Genomic DNA, 19,801 nt, shown 5'->3' with positions numbered 1-19,801 from the left:
ACACTTGGATGTCCTTGGTTACGGGAGCACCAAAGATATGGGAACCAACATATTGCCCTCGTTCGAATTCAGTTTTCTCCGACATTATGCATACAAACACAGCATAAAGTTCTGGTCAAGACAGACAATTAAGGGGTACTGAGGACATTGCATAGGAGCCGTTCATGGTCACATAGAACAGCGCAACCTGCAGATTCGGCTGGCACCTGCATTTATGTTCAAACATGCATTTCACACATGGTTGCCAAATTTTTTCCCAACCCCTATATTTCCCACGCTCTGTCTTATCTCTCTGCTGGAGGTGTGCGCCCTACGTGTGTCCGCAGGCACAAAGTGGTGCGGATCTGGCAACGTGGCGTCCGACTACGACGACCTGGGTCAGTTTGCCGACACGGACGCCTGCTGCCGCGCTCACGACTCCTGCCCTGACGTCATCGAGGCGGGCCAGATGGCGCACGGGCTCACCAATAAGGCCTTCTACACGAGGTGGGTGTTACGCTGTTCATAAAATACCTATACATCTATGATTTTCACAGAAGATATCAATGCGCGTCGGCGATGTTCTTGCCGCGATATGTTGTTGATGTTGTGGTCTTCAGTCCTGAGACTGGTGTGACACAGCTCTCCATGTTACTCTATCTTGTGCAAGCTTCTTTATCTACCAGTACCTACTGTAGCCTACATCCTTCTGAATCTGCTTAGTGTATTCATCTCTTGGGTCTCCCTCTACGGTTTTTACCCTGCACGCTGCCCTCCAGTAATAAATTTGTGATCCCTTAATGCCTCAGAACATGTCCTACCAACCGATTCCTTCTTCTAGTCAAGTTGTGCCACAAACTCCTCTTCTCCCCAATTCTATTCAATACCTCCTCATTAGTTATGTGATCTACCCATCTAATCTACAGCATTCTTCTGTAGCACCACATTTCGAAAGCTTCTATTCTCTTCTTGTCTAAACTATTTATCGTCCATTTTTCACTTCCATACATGGCTACACGCCATACAAATACTTTCAGAAACGACTTCCTGACGCTTAAATCAATACTCGATGTTAACATATTTCTCTTCTTCAGAAACGCTTTCCTTGCCTTTGCAAGTCTACATTTTATATCCTCTCTACTTCCACCATCATCAGTTATTTTGCTTCCCAAATAGCAAAACTCCTTTACTACTTTAAGTGTCTCACTTCCTAATCTAATTCCCTCAACATCACCCGACTGGATTCGACTACATTCCATTATCCTCGTTTTGCTTTTGTTGATGTTCATCTTATACCCTCCTTTCAAGACACTGTCCATTCCGTTCAACTACTCTTTCCAGTCCTTTGCTGTCTCTGACAAAATTAAATGTCATCGGCGAACCTCTAAGTTTTTATTCCTTCTCCATGGATTTCAATGCCTACTCCAAACTTTTCTTTTGTTTCCTTTACTGCTTGCTCAATATACAGACTGAATAGCATCCGGGAGAGGCTGCAACCCTGTCTCACTCCCTTCCCAACCACTGCTTCCCTTTCATGTCCCTCAACTCTTATAATTGCCATCTGGTTTCTGTACAAATTGTAAACAGCCTTTCGCTCCCTGTATTTTACCCCTGCCACCTTTAGAATTTGAAAGAGAGTATTCCAGTCAATATTGTCAAAAGCTTTCTCTAAGGTTTGCCTTTCCTGAATCTTACTTCTAAGATAAGTCGTAAGGTCAGTACTGCCTCACGTGTTCCAACATTTCTTATTTTATATAATATTTCTTTGTTATATTTTTTCGTAATTTAAGATAAGTATTGGAAGTTTTTTCTTTAAATTGTAGTAGAATATAGTTTTATTTTCACTGTGTGAAGAAGCCTTACAACTTTTTGAGCTTTACTCATGTCGAGTCTTTCTCTTTGACTATCTGAAGCAAGTATAGGTGGCACAAAAGAAAAAGTCAGATTGCACAGGGGGGTGCTGGTATAAATGGGATAACGACCTCCGATGTGAAGAAAAAAAGCACACCATTAGCGTTAAAAAGCAATTTTTAACGCTGCTAGTTTGGTACTTGCTCACATCGACAGCCATCAAAAACAGTTGCTGAAAATGATGAACAAAAATCTATATGACAATATTGGTCATTGCGGTGGGCGGAGGCATATGAGGGGATATGCAGACGAGTCGGCGCTTGGAGCTATGAACAGTAACGGGTACGTTTAGCTTCGCCAAGCAATTTTGACAATACATGTGTTATTTCACTGCCGTGGGAATAAACGGAAAAAAATTAAAAAACAAGGAAGTCGATATGAAATGTTTCGGACAAATCCGTTATGTGACGAAGACGAATGACTGTTCCAACGGACCCCTAGTATTCTGCCACTAACATGCAGTCACCATTGTTAGCAAAGTGGTTATCGCCAAGCGTGAACGAGCATCGTTTTTCATTCAATTCTTGCTCTAAGGGGGCTAGGCGGGCTGCTAAAACCGGCAGTGTACTTCCACTGTGCAGCCTATATTTTTACAGGCCGAAAGGAGAATATGTAAAACTGCAGCATACGATGCAAAGAAAGAGTATACAGAATTGACAGAAAGCTTAAAATGCCTAGGCCAATGTGGCTAATGAACAAACGCAAGGCTATGGAAGCACGCATGGCTGGAGGAAAGAAAAGATGACACTTATGGGAAACTTAACAACATCTTCAGAGATAAGAGAAGCAGTTGAATGACTTTCAAGACCTAAGATGACAAGCAAGAATCAGACAAAGAAAGGAAAGCTGAAAGGTGTAAGGAATACACAGAAAGGCTATAAAAGGAAGATTAACTCAAAGGCAGAATTACAGAAACGGAAGAGTAGGTAAACGAAAATCAGATAGGAAGAAGATACTGCAACAGTCATCTGACACAGAACTAAAAGAGCTAAATCGAAAAGAGGTCCATGGAGTATACGACATTCCCTCAGAATAACTGAGATTCTTGAGAAAACTAATTAGATCGCTAATGTTCCACCTGGTATGCAAAATATGTGAGAAGAATATTATAGTCTCAGATATGAATTGTTCACGAAAGAATGGAACATCTGGTAGAGGCAACCGTTCGATGTAGAAAAACACGAGACTGGACTCTTAGAGGAGAGTAGGTTTAGAGAAAGATTTTTGCAGTGGCACTGCACCTTACTTTTTAAAATTCTCAAGATTGCAGGGACAAATACCAACATCTTGTGCAGAAATTTATACGCAAGTTATACACTGAAGAGCCAAAGAAACTGGTATATCTGTCTAATATCGTGTAAGGTCTAAGCGAGCAAGTGGAAGTGCCGCAACACGATGTGGCATGGACTCGACTAATGTCTGAAGTATTGGTGGAGGAAACTAACACCATGAATCCTGCAGGACTGTCCATAAATCCCTAAGAGCACGAGGGGGTGAAGACCTCTTATGAACAGCACTGTACGAAGCATCTCAGATATGTGATTCGTTAGTTTCTCACGGCGTATTTGATAACCAAAATATCCACGGGTGTACTGCCGGTCTACAGTGTCCATTGGGCACAATATTTCGTAGATCATACATGTCGCCATCATCAGGTGAACTGACGGACTAAGGTTCTGTGAACGTGCCGGCACGGAGATCCATACGCTATGGCTGCTCAGGGGGAACTGGGTTCGGTCGTGGCGGCGGCCGATTTAAATATCCTTCGCCCGCGGCGCACTCCCTCCGCCGTCCGCGCCCCGCGCCACGGTCGCGCGGTGCAACAGATTGCGACGTCGTCTGAGATGACGTCGGTGTGATGGCTCTGGCCGCCGTGGTCGTCACAACTATACGTTTGCTCGATTTACTCTTGATTAACCCAATCGCTGGTTCCCAAGCCTTGCTGAGATTATAGCCACAGTCACGGTTTACGAGGTCGTCGTTGGTGCGAATTTCGATGGCCTCCCTAACAACGCTGTCCCAGTATCTCGACGTCTGTACCAGAATCCTCATGCGTTCATACTCCATAGCGTGATTTTCCGACAAACAATGTTCAGCGACCGCCGACTTGCTCGGATTTACCCAATCGAGTGTGCCTCTGGTGTGCCGCATGAGGATTCTGGTACAGACGTCGAGATACTGGGATAGCGTTGTTAGGGAGGCCATCGAAATTCGCACCAATGGCGACCTCGCAAACCGTGACTGTGGCTATAATCTCACCAAGGCTTGGAAACCAGCGATTGGGTTAATCAAGAGTAAATCGAGCAAACGTATAGTTGTGACGACCACGGCGGCCAGAGCCATCTCAGACGACGTCGCAATCTGGGGGCGGACGGCGGAAGGAGCGCGCCGTGGGCGGAGGGTATTTAAATCGTCCGCCGCCGCGACCGAACCCAGTTCCCTCTGAGCAGCCATAGAGTACGGATCTCCGTGCCGGCACTTTTACAGGAGCTCAGTCCGTCAGTTCACCTGATGATGGCAACGAAGTATTGTGCCAGTTGGACACTGTAGACCAGCAGTACACCCGTGGATATTTTGATTATCCCAGATATGTTCAATAATGTTCATGTCTGTGGAGTTTGGTGGCCAGCGGAATTGTTTAAATTCGGAAGAGTGTACCTGGTTACCTTGTGTAGCAGTCCTTAGCGGGGGGGGGGGGGGGGGGGGGGGAGCGCATTTTCCTGCTGGAATTCCCCAAGTGCGTTGGAACGCACAATGGACATGAATGGATGCATGTGATCAGACATGATGCATACGTACGTGTCACCTGTCAGAGTCGGGCATAGACGTATCAAAGTTCCCCTATCACTCAACTGCACACGCCCCACATCATTACAGAGCCTCCACTAGCTTGAACAGTCCCCCGCTGACATGCAGGGTCCATGGGTTCATGAAACTGTCTCCATACCCGTACACGTCCATCCACTCGATACAATTTGAAACGAGACTCGCCCGAAATGGCAACATGTTTCCAGTCATCAATAGTCCAGTCTTGGTCTAGATGGGCCCAGATGAGACGTAAAGCTTTGGGTCGTGTAGTCATCAAGGATACAAGAGTGGGCTTTCGGCTCCGAATTTGCGGAAGGATTGCACCTCTGTCACTTTGAACGATTCTCTTCAGTCGTCGTTGGTCCTGTTTTTGCTGGATCTCTCGCCAGTTGCTGCGATGCAGGTGATTTGTTGTTTCACCGTATTTCCGATAATCACCGTACTCTCGTGAAATGGTTGTACGGAAAAATCACCACATCACATCTACTTTGGAGATGCTGTGTCCCATCGCTCAAGCGCCGACTACAACACCACATTTAAACTCACATAAAACTTGATAACCTGCGTTGTAGCAGCAGTAGGCGATCTAACAACTGCGCCAGACACTTGCCGACAGAAGCGCCATATTCTGCCTGTTTACATATCTCTGTACTTGAATACCCATGCCCGTGCCGGTTTCTTTGGTGCTTTGGTATATAATTTAGTTACGTAAATCGAATTTAATAAAAGGGAAGAAGTAGTTGAAATGGGAATGAGGCAGTCTTCCAGCCTATTATTCATCCTGAACTTTAAAGCTGTGTTAAGGAAATGTGGGAAGCGAATAAAGGTTTTGGGAGAAGATATGATAACTCTGCGGATTCCGATGACACATTAATTTGGTCAGAGCCGGCATTGGTCTTGAAAGAGCAACAGAACGGAATGCGTTGTGTCTTTAGAAGAGGTTATAACATGAACAACAAAAAAGTTTACATATATCCATCACTATATCTATTATTTTATTGTAGTTAACCTAATTATTATTATTATTTTGAAAGTTATTATTAGTATTACTATTATTATCATTACGTTCTGTCACATACTACTTATATTTCAACGAAATTACAAACCAGTCATAGTTTTACAGACGTTTCTTTGATTGAAATGGCGACCGGTTTTGGAATTTAGTCAAGTATAAAGCCGTTCACAATTGTCCCATTAAAACAGAGTAATGTGGGTAGCTTCATAATATACTTAATTCCGAAACCGATCACCATGTAAATGAAACAAACTTCTGTGCAGCTTTGAAGGTTTTGTAATTTCATTGAATAGTAGTAATTTGCTGTCTACCGCCGACCAACATGCTGAAACCTAGTGCATGTATTTCAGTGTTAACTGACTAATGATGTTTGGTTAGAGGTAAGAGAGATCTTGAAGACCTTAATGTTATCAGGTGAAATAAATGCATAAAAACAAATGACCGAAAAATAAGTCCCTTTCGAAAATTCTTTTTCCATGAAGATGTACTGATTTACTTCTCGAACGTACCAAACTAACAGAAGTTACTATGAACAGGTCCAGAGAACTTGTAGAACGTCACAGTACACCTCACCACCCCGTCGTCCGCGATGGGGTTTTCAACCCTAATCTTCGTTCACTCATTCCATCGTGACAGTTCTGATAAAACCTTTTACATTTACTTAGATTTTCAGCTGTCATACAGCGTTCCTATTCACAATTATTTATTCAGTCAGTCTGAAGTTACGTAAAATATTTCTAATTTTCCTCTGTAGCATCGAAATCTTGCTTTACTTTTAATAATAATACCGAGAACTTACGCATGCGTTAGTGTATTTAAAAACATAAGACGCACCATAAAACCCACTTGAAACTGGCGTCTCACCATAGGCTGTGTGGCGCAGTGTACTTAGGTCATTCACAAATCTTACTGTCAACCACTTTGCAGATCACCACAAGCGATCCGAATCAGTCTGCGATTGTCAGTTTTCTGGTTCTAAAGGCCTTTAGCGATCGAGAGTCTTAGGCCCACCGTTCGATTTAACGTCAAGGAGACGAGTGTCCTCCGACGGAATTCCCCCCTAGACAAGTCTCCCGCTAGCCTCTCGTAGACCAGAGTTTCGAGTAGCTTCGCTCTCTTGCAGGCTGGAGTGCACTTGCGACGAGAAATTCTACGACTGCCTGAAGGCGGTGGACTCCCCCGTCAGCTTCCAGGTGGGCGTGGCCTACTTCAACCTGCTCAACACGCAGTGCTACCGCAAGGACTACCCCATCGTCGAGTGCAGGCGCTATTCCACGTGAGTGTTCACATTGGCTCTTCTACAAGCAATATCGCCTTTAGCTGCTAGGCAGGTTTTTTCAGCGTCACGGACAGTCACTGGGTAATTCGAGACAGCATTTATCACTGCAGTCCTTGTTATCTTTAGAAACAAAGTCAGTCATCAGTGGATTTCATACGTACATGTTTCCTTTGCGCTCCCTCGTTAAGGGGGTTTCCCAGTTTGACGTTTCAAAATGCGTTTTTTGCGTATTTTGACCGTTTATGGTCTTATGAACATATCATCATCATCATTTAAGACTGATTATGCCTTTCAGCGTTCAGTCTGGAGCACAGTCCCCCTTACAAAATTCCTCCATGATCCCCTATTCAGTGTTAACATTGGTGCCTCTTCTGATGTTGAGCCTATTACTTCAAAATCATTCTTTACCGAATCAAGGTACCTTCTCCTTGGTTTATCCCGAGTTCTCCTACCCTCTACTGCTGAACCCATGAGTCTCTTGGGTAACCTTGCTTCTCCCAAGCGTGTAACATGACCCCACCATCTAAGCTATAGAGTTCATTCCCAGTTTTTCTTTGATTTCCTCATTGTGAACACTCTCCTGCCATTGTTCCCATCTACTAGTACCTGCAATCATCCTAGCTACTTTCATACCCGTAACCTCAACCTTGTTGATAAGGTAACCTGAATCCACTCAGCTTTCGCTCCCATGCGACAAAGTTGGTCGAAAGATTCAACGGTACACAGATAACTTAGTCTTGGTACTGACTTCCTTCTTGCTAAAGAGAGTAGATCGTAGCTGAGCGCTCACTGCATTAGCTTTGCTACACCTCGCTTCCACTTTTTCACTATGTTTCCATCCTGTGAGAATATGCATCCTAAGTACTTGAAACCGTCCACCAGTTCTAACTTTGTTCCTCCTATTTGGCACTCAATCCGTTTATATCTCTTTCACACTGACATTACTTTTGTTTTGGAGATGCTAATCTTCATACCGTAGTCCTTATGTTTCTGATCTAGCTCTGAAATATTACTTTGCAAACTTTCAATCGAATCTGCCATCACAACTATGTCATCCGCATATGCGAGACTGCTTATTTTGTCTTCACATATCTTAATCACATCCAGCCAGTCTATTGTTTTCAACATATGATCCATAAATAATATGAACAACACTGGAGACAGGTTGCAGCCTTGTCTTACCCCTGAAACTGCTATGAACCATGTACTCAATTTACCGTCAACTCTAACTGCTGCCTGACTATCTATGTAAAGACCTTTAATTGCTTGCAAAAGTTTGCCTCCTATTCCAGAATCTCGTATAACAGACAATAACTTCCTCCTAGGAACCCGGTCATATGCCTTTTCTATATCTATAAAGCATAGATACAATTCCCTGTTCCACTTGTAACACTTCTCCATTATTTGCCGTAAGCTAAAGATCTGATCCTGACAACCTCTAAGAGGCCTAAACCCACACTGATTTACATCCAGTTTTTCCTCAACTAACACTCGCACTTTCCTTTCAACAATAGCTGAGAAAACGCTGGTTAAAGGGATACCTCTGTAGTTGTTGCAATCGTTTCTGTGTTAAAAGGAATTTTGTCGGGAAATTACTCTTTGTGCCTGAAAATCACGACTGAATGGGAGTGTGCATACGCCCACTCTATCCGTGCTCGGTTTTGGTGCGTTCGCTACTCCGATCGAAATCTTAAAGGCGTTAAGAGCACTTTTATCAGTCTTTTTAAAAATATATCGTTTCTTTTTTATGGTTGTAGGCGTTACGGCATTGGCGGTAGCAGCAACTGCCTTGTGGTCGCTAATCCCTGTATTCGTCACGTGGGCTCGTGAAGTAATTGTTCAAAATAATTTTCTGAGAAAGCATTCAGTACAATTTCGGATGATGTTTTACGCCTGCCGCCGGTTTTAAACGTATAATTTTTCCAGTATGTCGACGGAAGATTGAAGTTACCATCGATTATAATTTTATGAGTGGGGCACCTATTTGAAATGAGACTTAAGTTTGCTTTCAACTGCTTAGCAACTACATCTTCTGAATCGGGGGTCGGTAGAACGATCCAATTAATAGTTTAGTCCGATTGTCAAGTATAACCTCTACCCAAACTATTTCGCTGGAATTATCTTCTTTAATTTCACTACAAGGTAAACTACTTCTGACAGCAATAAGTACTCCACCATCAACTGTATTTAATCTACCCTTTCTGAACACTGTTAGATCGTTTGAAAAAATTTTGGCTGAACTTATTTCCGGCTTTAGCCAGCTTTCTGTACGTATAACTATTTGAGCTTCAGTGCTCTCTAAGGGGCTTGGAGCTCTGGTTCCTTCCCAACACAGCTACAACAATTTACAACTACAATACCGATAGTTTCTACAACTACCTACTGTGTTTTACCTGCCCGCTTTTGAACGGACACCCTTTCTATGGTTCCCTGAGAGCCTCTAACCTAAAAATCCCACCAGTCCCTTCCACACAGCCCCCGCTACACGTGTAGCCGCTTCCTGTGTGTAGAGGACGCCTTACCTATTAAGCGGAATCCGGGAACCCACCACCCGATGGCGCAAGTCAAGGAAACTCAGTCAACGCGGCCACACGCCTGAGCCTCTACTCGGATCTGCATCAATGGAGCCATAATAGGTTCTATCGACGATGCTGCAGATGATGAGCTCTGCCTCAATCTCGCTAGCTGGACTGATAGTTTTTACCATTTTCGCTAGCCGCCCGAAACCACAGAGAATCTCCTCCAATCCAAAGCGCCACACGGCATTGGTGCCGGCATGAGCCAGCACCGGCAGTTGGCTGCATACTCTTAATCTTCATGGGATCCAAAAGTACCTTTTCCGCATCCGGAATGACACCCCTCGGTATGCACACGGAGTGCACACTGGCTTCCTTCCCCTCCTTGGCATCCATGTTCCTAATGGGTCCCATTGCGCGCCTAACGTTGGAGCTCCGAACTACCAGCAAACTCACCCTCTGTGGACGCCTAGACCTTGCGGGCCGAGAAGCTTCCTCTGGAACATGGTGGAAGACTGCATCCGGCTTAGTATCTTTGTGTGCCACAGATAACGCCCGAAACCTGTTCATCAAACGAACCAGGTAGGCTGTACGATCTGCCCCTCGGAAAGTCTTTCCCAACCTGCCAGACGTCGAAATGATCTCTCGCTCGACAAAGCGTTTAATGGTTCCATTTCCAATGTCAATATACCTCTTCAATAAGAGATAATTAATCAGACCATTGGTGACAAGTATAATCTGAAGACTGGCGCAAAATAACTGTAAGTTCTGCATGTAATTATTAAACAGCAGTTCTTAAAACGTAAGTATCGTACCATTAAAAGTGTATGTTTCTTTAGTCACACATGTAAGGTAACTTTAATAAAACCATGGAGTAATATCAGGTAGTACTCCACTGGTTCTACCCGGTTGAGCCCCAACTGCATGCTATCTGTAAAATTCCATCTGTATAAGACAAAGATAAAGAATCGTTTAACACATGTTCACAAAGCTTGTTAAAAGTATTGTTCATTGTGTTACTAGTTTCTGCTTGTAATACGACTGTGTAAGTTTCTTACTGAACACAAAATATCACAAAGTAAGATTCACAACCACAAAAATCTAACAAACTGTTTTTCTCAACAACAGCCCTTTGACGCTACCAAGCCTCATAGTTGTACTGACGTTTCCGGCTGTCTTTATGGTCTAACGGCAAAAAGGCAGCGTTACCAAGCAGTAAAGAGAGATATGAGGGTTCCCTGTTCCATCCCCTTGCCCGATTCTACCCCAGCTTCCTCTATGAGAAATTTTTGTTACAAGTAGCGACTACTAGACATGTAGCTATCCCGGCAGTCCAAAATGTTTCATGACTGGTTCAATAAAAAATAAATAAAAGTTAATATAGTGATTTCAATCAAATCCTTCACTTTTTACACCTGGTCTCCCACACTTGACTAGAAAGAGAAGAGCGTTCGTAGAACCACACAAAACTGTCATTTCGGTTGTTCTTCAACTGATGTGTTGCATTGTCTAGAATATCTGTTATGTCGTCAAAGAGTTGACTTTCCACGGGAAATTTCTGCACTTCGTCGTTTTGTGTTAGGTTCTTCTTTATAACTCCAAGTCTCAGCTTTCGTGATGATTTTTTTTTTTTTTCTGGAAGACTTGACCGCAGTCTGGATTTCACTCAAATTGCGGAAGGCATCCATGCGTCGTCGCTTTTGTCCAGGAGTCAACATTGTGCGGCACAAATTTTCACACACTTTTTCTGTTCTTAAAACATTCTGGAGAATGTCTTGAACACTACATTCAGAGATGTTGCTCTGTTGCGATTCGCGACACAGCAGCGTTGACATGAGCCGGCCACACGTCCAGTACTTAGTACCGCCTGCTCAAAACTGATTGATTCAGTGCCCGTCTCTTTTTTACAGTGTTGTTCGTTCATGCTGCCACCGTAGTGATAGCGCTGACGTGGCATACACGCCACTAATAAGACCAGTCTCTGAACTTTTTGGCTGGACGCTGCAATATTACTAGGGTTTCGGTAGGAGGTATTTACCCTTTGAGGTCTAAAAATGCAGTTTATGCACTGCTACAATTTCACTTAAAGCAAGGGGCTGAAATTGAAGCCCATACGCAATTTCAGGCGTTTAAGAACGTTCTGTGATTTCTGTTATTTGTTGTGCGGTGCCACAGTTTCTACAGAATAGCGTTGATGAAAAAAACCAAGTGCCAATACCCTTTACATTTTTTTCAGAGTAAGGGAATGAAGATCACAATGATCCAAACTTAATCATAGACAAAACCAATACTGGTTTTAACTATGTGATGCTGAATAATAGTGTGGTATTATTCGTGTATTCATTACGCTCTTCGTTCGTGCCGGGCCAACATTAGCGGTCCACTGCTGTTTGATATCTTTGATATCTACTGGAAGAGTCTACAGGAGTGAAATGTCTCACTGTGTTACATATAAGCGAAATACATTTTAATCACGATTAAATGGATATTAGCAAACAGTGTGTTGATCATACTGAAATAAACCATCATACAAACACATGCTCTGTTACACATAAAAGTTGGTTTGTTTAACTGTTGTTCGATCTCTAAAAAGTATTGGAGATGGATCTGTGTTATATTGCACTCAGGCTACAGAGAAAATTAGGAATTAGCGTGAGTGCATGTCGCAAAATATAACTATTTCTCGACTGGCACACACTTCCACAGAGTTGACAAGTGATTACGCTGGAAGGGGAAGTTGTAGACGGTACCCAGTATTTCGGTGAGAAATAGCGCATTTCAGATAGCTTCTGTCTTGAATGTCCTGACTACATCTGTGCAAAAGTTATATACCTCAGACCATTTTTCTTGAATGACTTTTACTTCTGCTCATTCTGTTTGAGACACTGAAATCTCGAGTCGTCTAGGATGTTTCTCAGGTGCCTTGTATGATAGTAGTACATAACATGAGTATATAGTTGTTCTGTGACTGTGAAGGAAGTTTTACCAAATACCCGTGTCCTTGTCCAGATTTTTATCTCGTTGGATAAGTTGCTGTGTTTTGTTCAGCTACTGAAGAGATGAGTAATTGGTCCATCAGTGGTAATCAACGTACATATTTCTTCCAATAACATGTTACTGGACGATGTTGATGAGGAAAAATACGGGCAAACCTCATCTAGGATCTGTTTATTATATCTCCGACATATTTCGTTCCTACTTGATACAGCATATACATAATCCATTATGGGATATAGAACCACAATACAAATATGTAAAAGTAATTGTGATACTGCTCTCCATGATGTGTGTAAGACAGAAAGTAAACTGTTTACTGAGAAATACGCAGCGTCTACAATTTTCGTCTTCTGTGTCTGCATCTAGTAACATTCCTATGTTCTCATTTGTGTTCTCCACATTTTCCTATCCTGTCCAATTCTGTGGATTCTGGAACACATTTGACAGTAGTAATACACTCCTGGAAATGGAAAAAAGAACACATTGACACTGGTGTGTCAGACCCACCATACTTGTTCCGGACACTGCGAGAGGGCTGTACAAGCAATGATCACACGCACGGCACAGCGGACACACCAGGAACCGCGGTGTTGGCCGTCGAATGGCGCTAGCTGCGCAGCATTTGTGCACCGCCGCCGTCAGTGTCAGCCAGTTTGCCGTGACATACGGAGCTCCATCGCAGTCTTTAACACTGGTAGCATGCCGCGACAGCGTGGACGTGAACCGTATGTGTAGTTGACCGCCTTTGAGCGAGGGCGTATAGTGGGCATGCGGGAGGCCGGGTGGACGTACCGCCGAATTGCTCAACACGTGGGGCGTGAGGTCTCCACAGTACATCGATGTTGTCGCCAGTGGTCGGCGGAAGGTGCACGTGCCCGTCGACCTGGGACCGGACCGCAGCGACGCACGGATGCACGCCAACACCGTAGGATCCTACGCAGTGCCGTAGGGGACCGCACCGCCACTTCCCAGCAAATTAGGGACACTGTTGCTCCTGGGGTATCGGCGAGGACCATTCGCAACCGTCTCCATGAAGCTGGGATACGGTCCCGCACACCGTTAGGCCGTATTCCGCTCACGCCCCAACATCGTGCAGCCCGCCTCCAGTGGTGTCGCGACAGGCGTGAATGGAGGGACGAATGGAGACGTGTCGTCTTCAGCGATGAGAGTCGCTTGTGCCTTGGTGCCAATAATGGTCGTATGCATGTTTGGCGCCGTGCAGATGAGCGCCACAATCAGGACTGCATACGACCGAGGCACACAGGGCCAACACCCGGCATCATGGTGTGGGGAGCGATCTCCTACACTGGCCGTACACCTCTGGTGATCATCGAGGGGACACTGAATAGTGCACGGTACATCCAAACCGTCATCGAACCCATCGTTCTACCATTCCTAGACCGGCAAGGAAACTTGCTGTTCCAACAGGACAATGCACGTCCGCATGTATCCCGTGCCACCCAACGTGCTCTAAAAGGTGTAAGTCAACTACCCTGGCCAGCAAGATCTCCGGATCTGTCCCCCATTGAGCATGTTTGGGACTGGATGAAGCGTCGTCTCACGCGGTCTGCACTTCCAGCACGGACGCTGGTCCAACTGAGGCGCCAGGTGGAAATGACATGGCAAGCCGTTCCACAGGACTACATCCAGCATCTCTACGATCGTCTCCATGGGAGAATAGCAGCCTGCATTGCTGCGAAAGGTGGATATACATTCTACTAGTGCCGACATTGTGCATGCTCTGTTGCCTGTGTCTATGTGCCTGTGGTTCCGTCAGTGTGATCATGTGATGTATCTGACCCCAGGAATGTGCCAATAAAGTTTCCCCTTCCTGGGACCATGAATTCACGGTGTTCTTATTTCATTTTCCAGGAGTGTACTTTGAAAATAGGACACCTCAATAACTCCTTTGGTATGGAGGAATTTCGATCATAACTGATGTATATATGGCTTTTTACGTAGAAAAATAACTCTAGCCTGCTTTCATATTACAGAGAGATTTTCAGTCGTTTTACTATCTAAAGGAAGATTAGTCAAAGAAGGTAAGAGTTGGTTCTGTCTCGGAGCCTTATTTTATCCTCATTTTCACCATTTTTCCCTGCAAGACTTTATTATTTCATTCAAATATTTATCAACAAACAAAAATAAATATCCAAGACGCGATTTAAATGATTTTTGGCCTGTAAATTGATGAACCTATACCGCACTAAATGGTAGCCAAAATACCTCTGCGCGGATTGCGCAACTAAATGGTTCCGCACGAGTGAGGATAAAGTGTAGGTCTGCAATTGTAATCAAACACATGTACAATATTAAAATTATATAAACTTTATAAAGGCAAGGCCTCCGGTCCAGACTGTATACCAGTCAGGTTCCCTTCAGAGTATGCTGATACAATAGATCCATATTTAGCAATTATATACAACCGCTCTCTCGCAGAAAGATCCGCACCTAAGGACTGGAAGTTGTTTAAGTCACATCGAGACCCTGAGATGGAAATAGGAGTAATACGCTGAATTACAGGCCCATATCATTAACGGCGATTTGCAGTAAGATTTTGGAACATATGCTGTGTTCGAACATCATGAATTACCTCGAAGAAAACGATTTATTGACACGTAGTCAGCACGGATTCAAAAACTATCGTTCTTGTGAAACACAACTGCTCTTTATACTCGTGAAGTATTGAACGCTGTCGACAGGGGACGTCAAATTGATTCCATATTTTTAGATTTCCAGGAGCTTTTCGACCCCGCTCCTCATAAGCGTCTTCTAACCAAACTGCGTGCCTATGGAATTTCGCCACACTCGTACCACTGGATTTGTGATTTCCTGCCATGAAGGTCACAGTTCGCAGTAATAGAGGGAAAGTCATCGAGCAAAACAGAAGTAACATCCGGCGTTCCACAAGGAAGCGTTATAGTCCCTCTATGGTTCCTGATCCATATTAACGACATAGGAGACAATTTGAGTAGCTCTCTTAGATTATTTGCGGATGATGCTGTCATTTACCATCTTGAAAAGACATCAGGTGATCAAACCGGTTTGTAAAATCATTTAGATAAGATTTCTGTATGGTGCGAATAGTGGCAATTGATCCTGCATAAAGAAAAGTGTGAAGGTATGTGAATACTAAAAGAAATCAGGCAAATTTCGATTACGCGATAAGTGACACAAATCTGAAGGATGTACATTCACCTAAATTCTTCAAGATTAAAATTTCAAATAATCTAAATTGTAACTATTACATATATAATGTTGTGGGTAGGGCAAACGAAAGACCGCGATCCATTGGTAGAAGGTGCAGCAGGTGTACTAAAGAGGGTGCTTACACCACGCTAGTCCACCCTTTTCTGGGGGGTACTGTTGTGCTGTGTGGGACTCGCATCAAGTGGGACTGACGGATGACATCGAAAAAGTACAATGATTTGCAGCTCTTTTTGTATTATCGCGAAATATGGGAGATAGTGCGACAGAGATGGTACGTGAATTGGAGTGGCAGTCATTAAAACAAAGGCGTCTTTCGTTACGACGGGATCTTCTCATGAAATTTCAATCACCAGTTTTTTCCGTCGATTTCAAAAATATTCCTCTGGCACCCACCTACATAGGGAGAAATGATCATCACGATAAAATAAAAGAAATCAGGGCTAGCACAGAAAAATATAAGTGCTCGTTTTTCCAACGCGTCGTTCGAGAGTGGAACGGTAGAGAGGCAGCTTGAAGGTGGTTCGTTCAATCCTCTGCCAGGCCCTTTATTGTGAATAGCAGTGTAATCACGTAGATGTAGATGTAGATACGGCCAGCAAATTAAGACGTGGCTTAACAGCTATCCGAGATAAGTGGCCGACCAGAACCAAATATCTCAACTGTTCGGACTTGCATGTGCTAGAACAGCAATAATGCAAAATTGCTGATCGTCAGCTACAACAGAAAGAATGATTCCACATTCCCATAACACAACAGAGTCAGTTATTTCTTTCCTTCCACATCCTGGTCCATTGACTGGTGTGCTGACGGTCTTCATTCACTGTATCACAGCAGAGTTTAACGCCAGTTCCTCATTAGGAGATGCCATCATCAGCCAGGTGAAGAGGAAAATGTGCTGTGATCGCGGAGTCTCGCTACAAAAATGAACTCACTGCAACAAAAGCATCTTCTCAGAAGTTTAAAAAGTTGTTGAAGGACTCCGGATGTAGAACACGAAAAAGAGCCAGAAGAGTCGGAAGTCGTGACAGGCAAACAGATCTTCCGAAGAAAAGAATGAAACGCCTTGTCTTCTTTGTAAAGAGACCTGCTGATTAACAAGCAAATCGAATGATTGTCTAAAGTATTTAAAGTGTGAGAAGTAGGACCATGAGGACTGTACGGGTGGATTTAAGATGACCCACGTGAGTTCGGTGTGTCGCACTCATCAGACGGGAAATATGGCATTGCCCGATTGTAGCCATCAGAATAACTGCTTTTGCCCCAAGGTATGGGGAATAACCGCACAGTCTGTCGGAGTGGCCGAGCGGTTGTAGGCGCTTCAGTCTAGAACCGCTACCTCTACGGTCGCAGGTTCGAATCCTGCCTCGTGCATGGACGTGTGTGATGTCCTTAAGTTAGTTAGGTTTAAGTAGTTCTAAGTTCTAGGGGACTGATGACCTCAGCTGTTAAGTCCCATAGTGCTCAGAGCCAATAACCGCACACTTCACAGTGCTAAGTTATATTAAATATAAATTTAACTATCAAAAATATGTCCTCATATTTCATATATGTTTTTCTTGCCTTGGTTATCTTTCACCGCAATAAATATGAAGTCCCAACAGTGAAAATTGTAAATGTTATCTAGATTTCTTCTCAGCTACTCCATTCTAACTCATCTTCCCCTATAAATTTGAAAGAAGAATCTATATAAACGTAGGTATCCGATTCGAGACGTAAATCTTACCGCTAATTCTTTTTATTGAGAATTTGACAAAATTGACTATGAAAACCGTACGCTGATATTTCTCTGTATGCCTTTTAATGCAATATTAGGTAACACTGTAATATTTTATATTAAATGTGTAAAACTGTTTTTAGGTATGGTCTTTGTTCTTGTAATCTGAAAAGTTAGGAGTTGATATTATTTTAATTTAATCTAATACAACTGTTTCTCTGTTTCTAGAATAATCCGCTCCAGGTGTCTGGAATATCAGCTGGATGAGTCTGCGATGCCTAAGTATCAATGGTTCGACGTACCTTTGTACTGAAGATGGGTAATAAAATCAGTACCAAAATATCTGTTTACTGAGTTTCTTTTTCCTGTACGTTTTCTACATATACATAATGTTCGTGGACACTCTTCCTCCGAAATGAAACGGTTATCAGAGATAGAGGCGATATTAGGGATGAAACTTCCTGGCAGATTAAAACTGTGTGCCCGACCGAGACTCGAACTTGGGACCTTTGCCTTTCGCGGGCAAGTGCTCTACTATCTGAGCTACCGAAGCACGACTCACGCCCGGTACTCACAGCTTTACTTCTGCCAGTACCTCGTCACCTACCTTCCAAACTTTACAGAAGCTCTCCTGCGAACCTTGCAGATCTAGCACTCCTGAAAGAAAGGATATTGCGGAGACATGGCTTAGCCACAGCCTGGGGGACGTTTCCAGAATGGATATTAGGGATGTTACGACGATTTCCCCTGTCTGTGGGTGACTAACTTTTTGTCTCCTGTGGTTGTTAGAGAAGTAATTATGTCTCCGTGGTTCCGTTGTACACGAATAGCCAAAAGACATTGGAAGGCGCTGGGTCTGAAGTTAGTGGCGGGTGCGCTATGTTTATGTCCATAAGGTCCCGTTAGGAAAGGCTTACTAAGGCCCCACATTCAAACTGGAGGTGTGTAGCTCACAGCAGACGCTTCATCGTCCCGTATGTCTCTGCGGGGGCGGCGTGACGTCAAAAACATGTGGTCGTCCTGCTCGGTGGGATATGCCTGTGGATCCACCGTAGTCTCTGCGATACTGATGATCCACCTTAGACAATTCTGGCCTCAGATTGAGAAACTCTAATGTACTCTAGGACTAACATGAATAGGGGAGGATTAGGGTCTAACGTCCCGTTGACATCGAAGTCATTAGAGATTGTCATGCGATTTTCATCATGCGTTATGAATCGTTTAAGTGGCGGCATCTTTCCATCTTCACTACATACTTGTCTACAGTATAACAAACTGCTCAAATATCCTGTCCACGAAAGAGACAGAACAAACATAAAGAGGCTGTAGTACGTTATTTAGCGCCTCTGCAGAGCTGAACTCTTATCCACCATGTTTCGTGAAGGCATTTTGCAATTGATTTGAAATCAAGAGAGTATGTGTGCGAAATTGTAACATAAGCAGTTACCGAATTTATTTTCCAGGTCGTGCTTGCCGTTTGCACTGCAAGCACAGAAGCAAAGAAGCTAGGCATATTTCTGATTTCAAATGAAAACTGCTTAAAAATGCCATCGGTTATTGGTTCTGTTCATATGTATCATACACGAGCAGAAAGAAAAACAATTTTCCGGTGTTTAACTTTGATTGAAAATATGGCGTTATTATTCATGACTGTTATCTGTAGATTTTTGAGACGGCTATCACAGAAATGATCGCTGTGTCAAAAATATACGGATAGCAGCCATTGAATACTGGCCCCTATTTTGAGTGGACCTAGGTGGGAATTGTCCTGTACGTACAGGGGTCCTCAAGATGGCGTGATATATCTCCGTAATTGGGAGCCCAACAAAATAACAATTTAGAAACAGACTGCTGAAGGCTGTTTGACGTGACTTCTGTGCTGAGCAGCCGAAGTCCCGCAACCATCTGTGGAAAGACGTACGTGCAGAAACTGTTTAATCCGTAGATGGATCAACTCATGAAAGTTGAACGGCTGTACACATATTTTCAGTAAGACGGAGCAACAGCACTCACCGACGTTACAGACTCGTCACGAGTGAACGATAGGGTGTTCTGTAAGGAAAGAACAACGAGGAGGGGCAGTACACTCTCCCGGCCACCTCGATCTCCTGATCTCTCCTCTGTAATTTTCAGCTGTGGGAAAAATAGAAGGGTCAGCGTACTCAAATAAATCTCACACACTGAAAGGGCTACAGCACAACATGGAAAACGCTGCTGCTGCTATTCGTCAGACAGAGCTGCTACGTGTGTCTCAACTGTTTCATAAATCCAACACAATGCTGCGTCGACGCCACCGGTTGCCACTTCCAGCACATACCGTGGGGTTCGTTATGAAGGACCAGTATTGCGTCCGTGTTACTCTAAATACTTGC

At 43.8% G+C, this 19,801-nt stretch overlaps 1 protein-coding gene across 1 annotated transcript in view; it reads left to right on the top strand.

Annotated features, from left to right (window-relative positions):
* Positions 1–17,775, top strand: part of LOC126284730 (phospholipase A2-like) — a 41,009-nt gene extending 23,234 nt beyond the window's left edge. The window contains exons 2-4 of the mRNA XM_049983865.1: positions 327–486; positions 6,837–6,989; positions 17,658–17,775. Of these exons, the coding sequence (XP_049839822.1) occupies positions 327–486; positions 6,837–6,989; positions 17,658–17,742 (398 nt within the window). The 3' untranslated portion in view covers positions 17,743–17,775. The remainder of the gene's footprint in view (positions 1–326; positions 487–6,836; positions 6,990–17,657) is intronic.
* Positions 17,776–19,801: the final 2,026 nt, after the last annotated feature.

Source organism: Schistocerca gregaria, chromosome 8 (assembly GCF_023897955.1).
Source record: "Schistocerca gregaria isolate iqSchGreg1 chromosome 8, iqSchGreg1.2, whole genome shotgun sequence".
Taxonomy (NCBI): Eukaryota; Metazoa; Arthropoda; class Insecta; order Orthoptera; family Acrididae; genus Schistocerca; species Schistocerca gregaria.
This window is presented reverse-complemented; position numbering and strand designations above follow the sequence as displayed.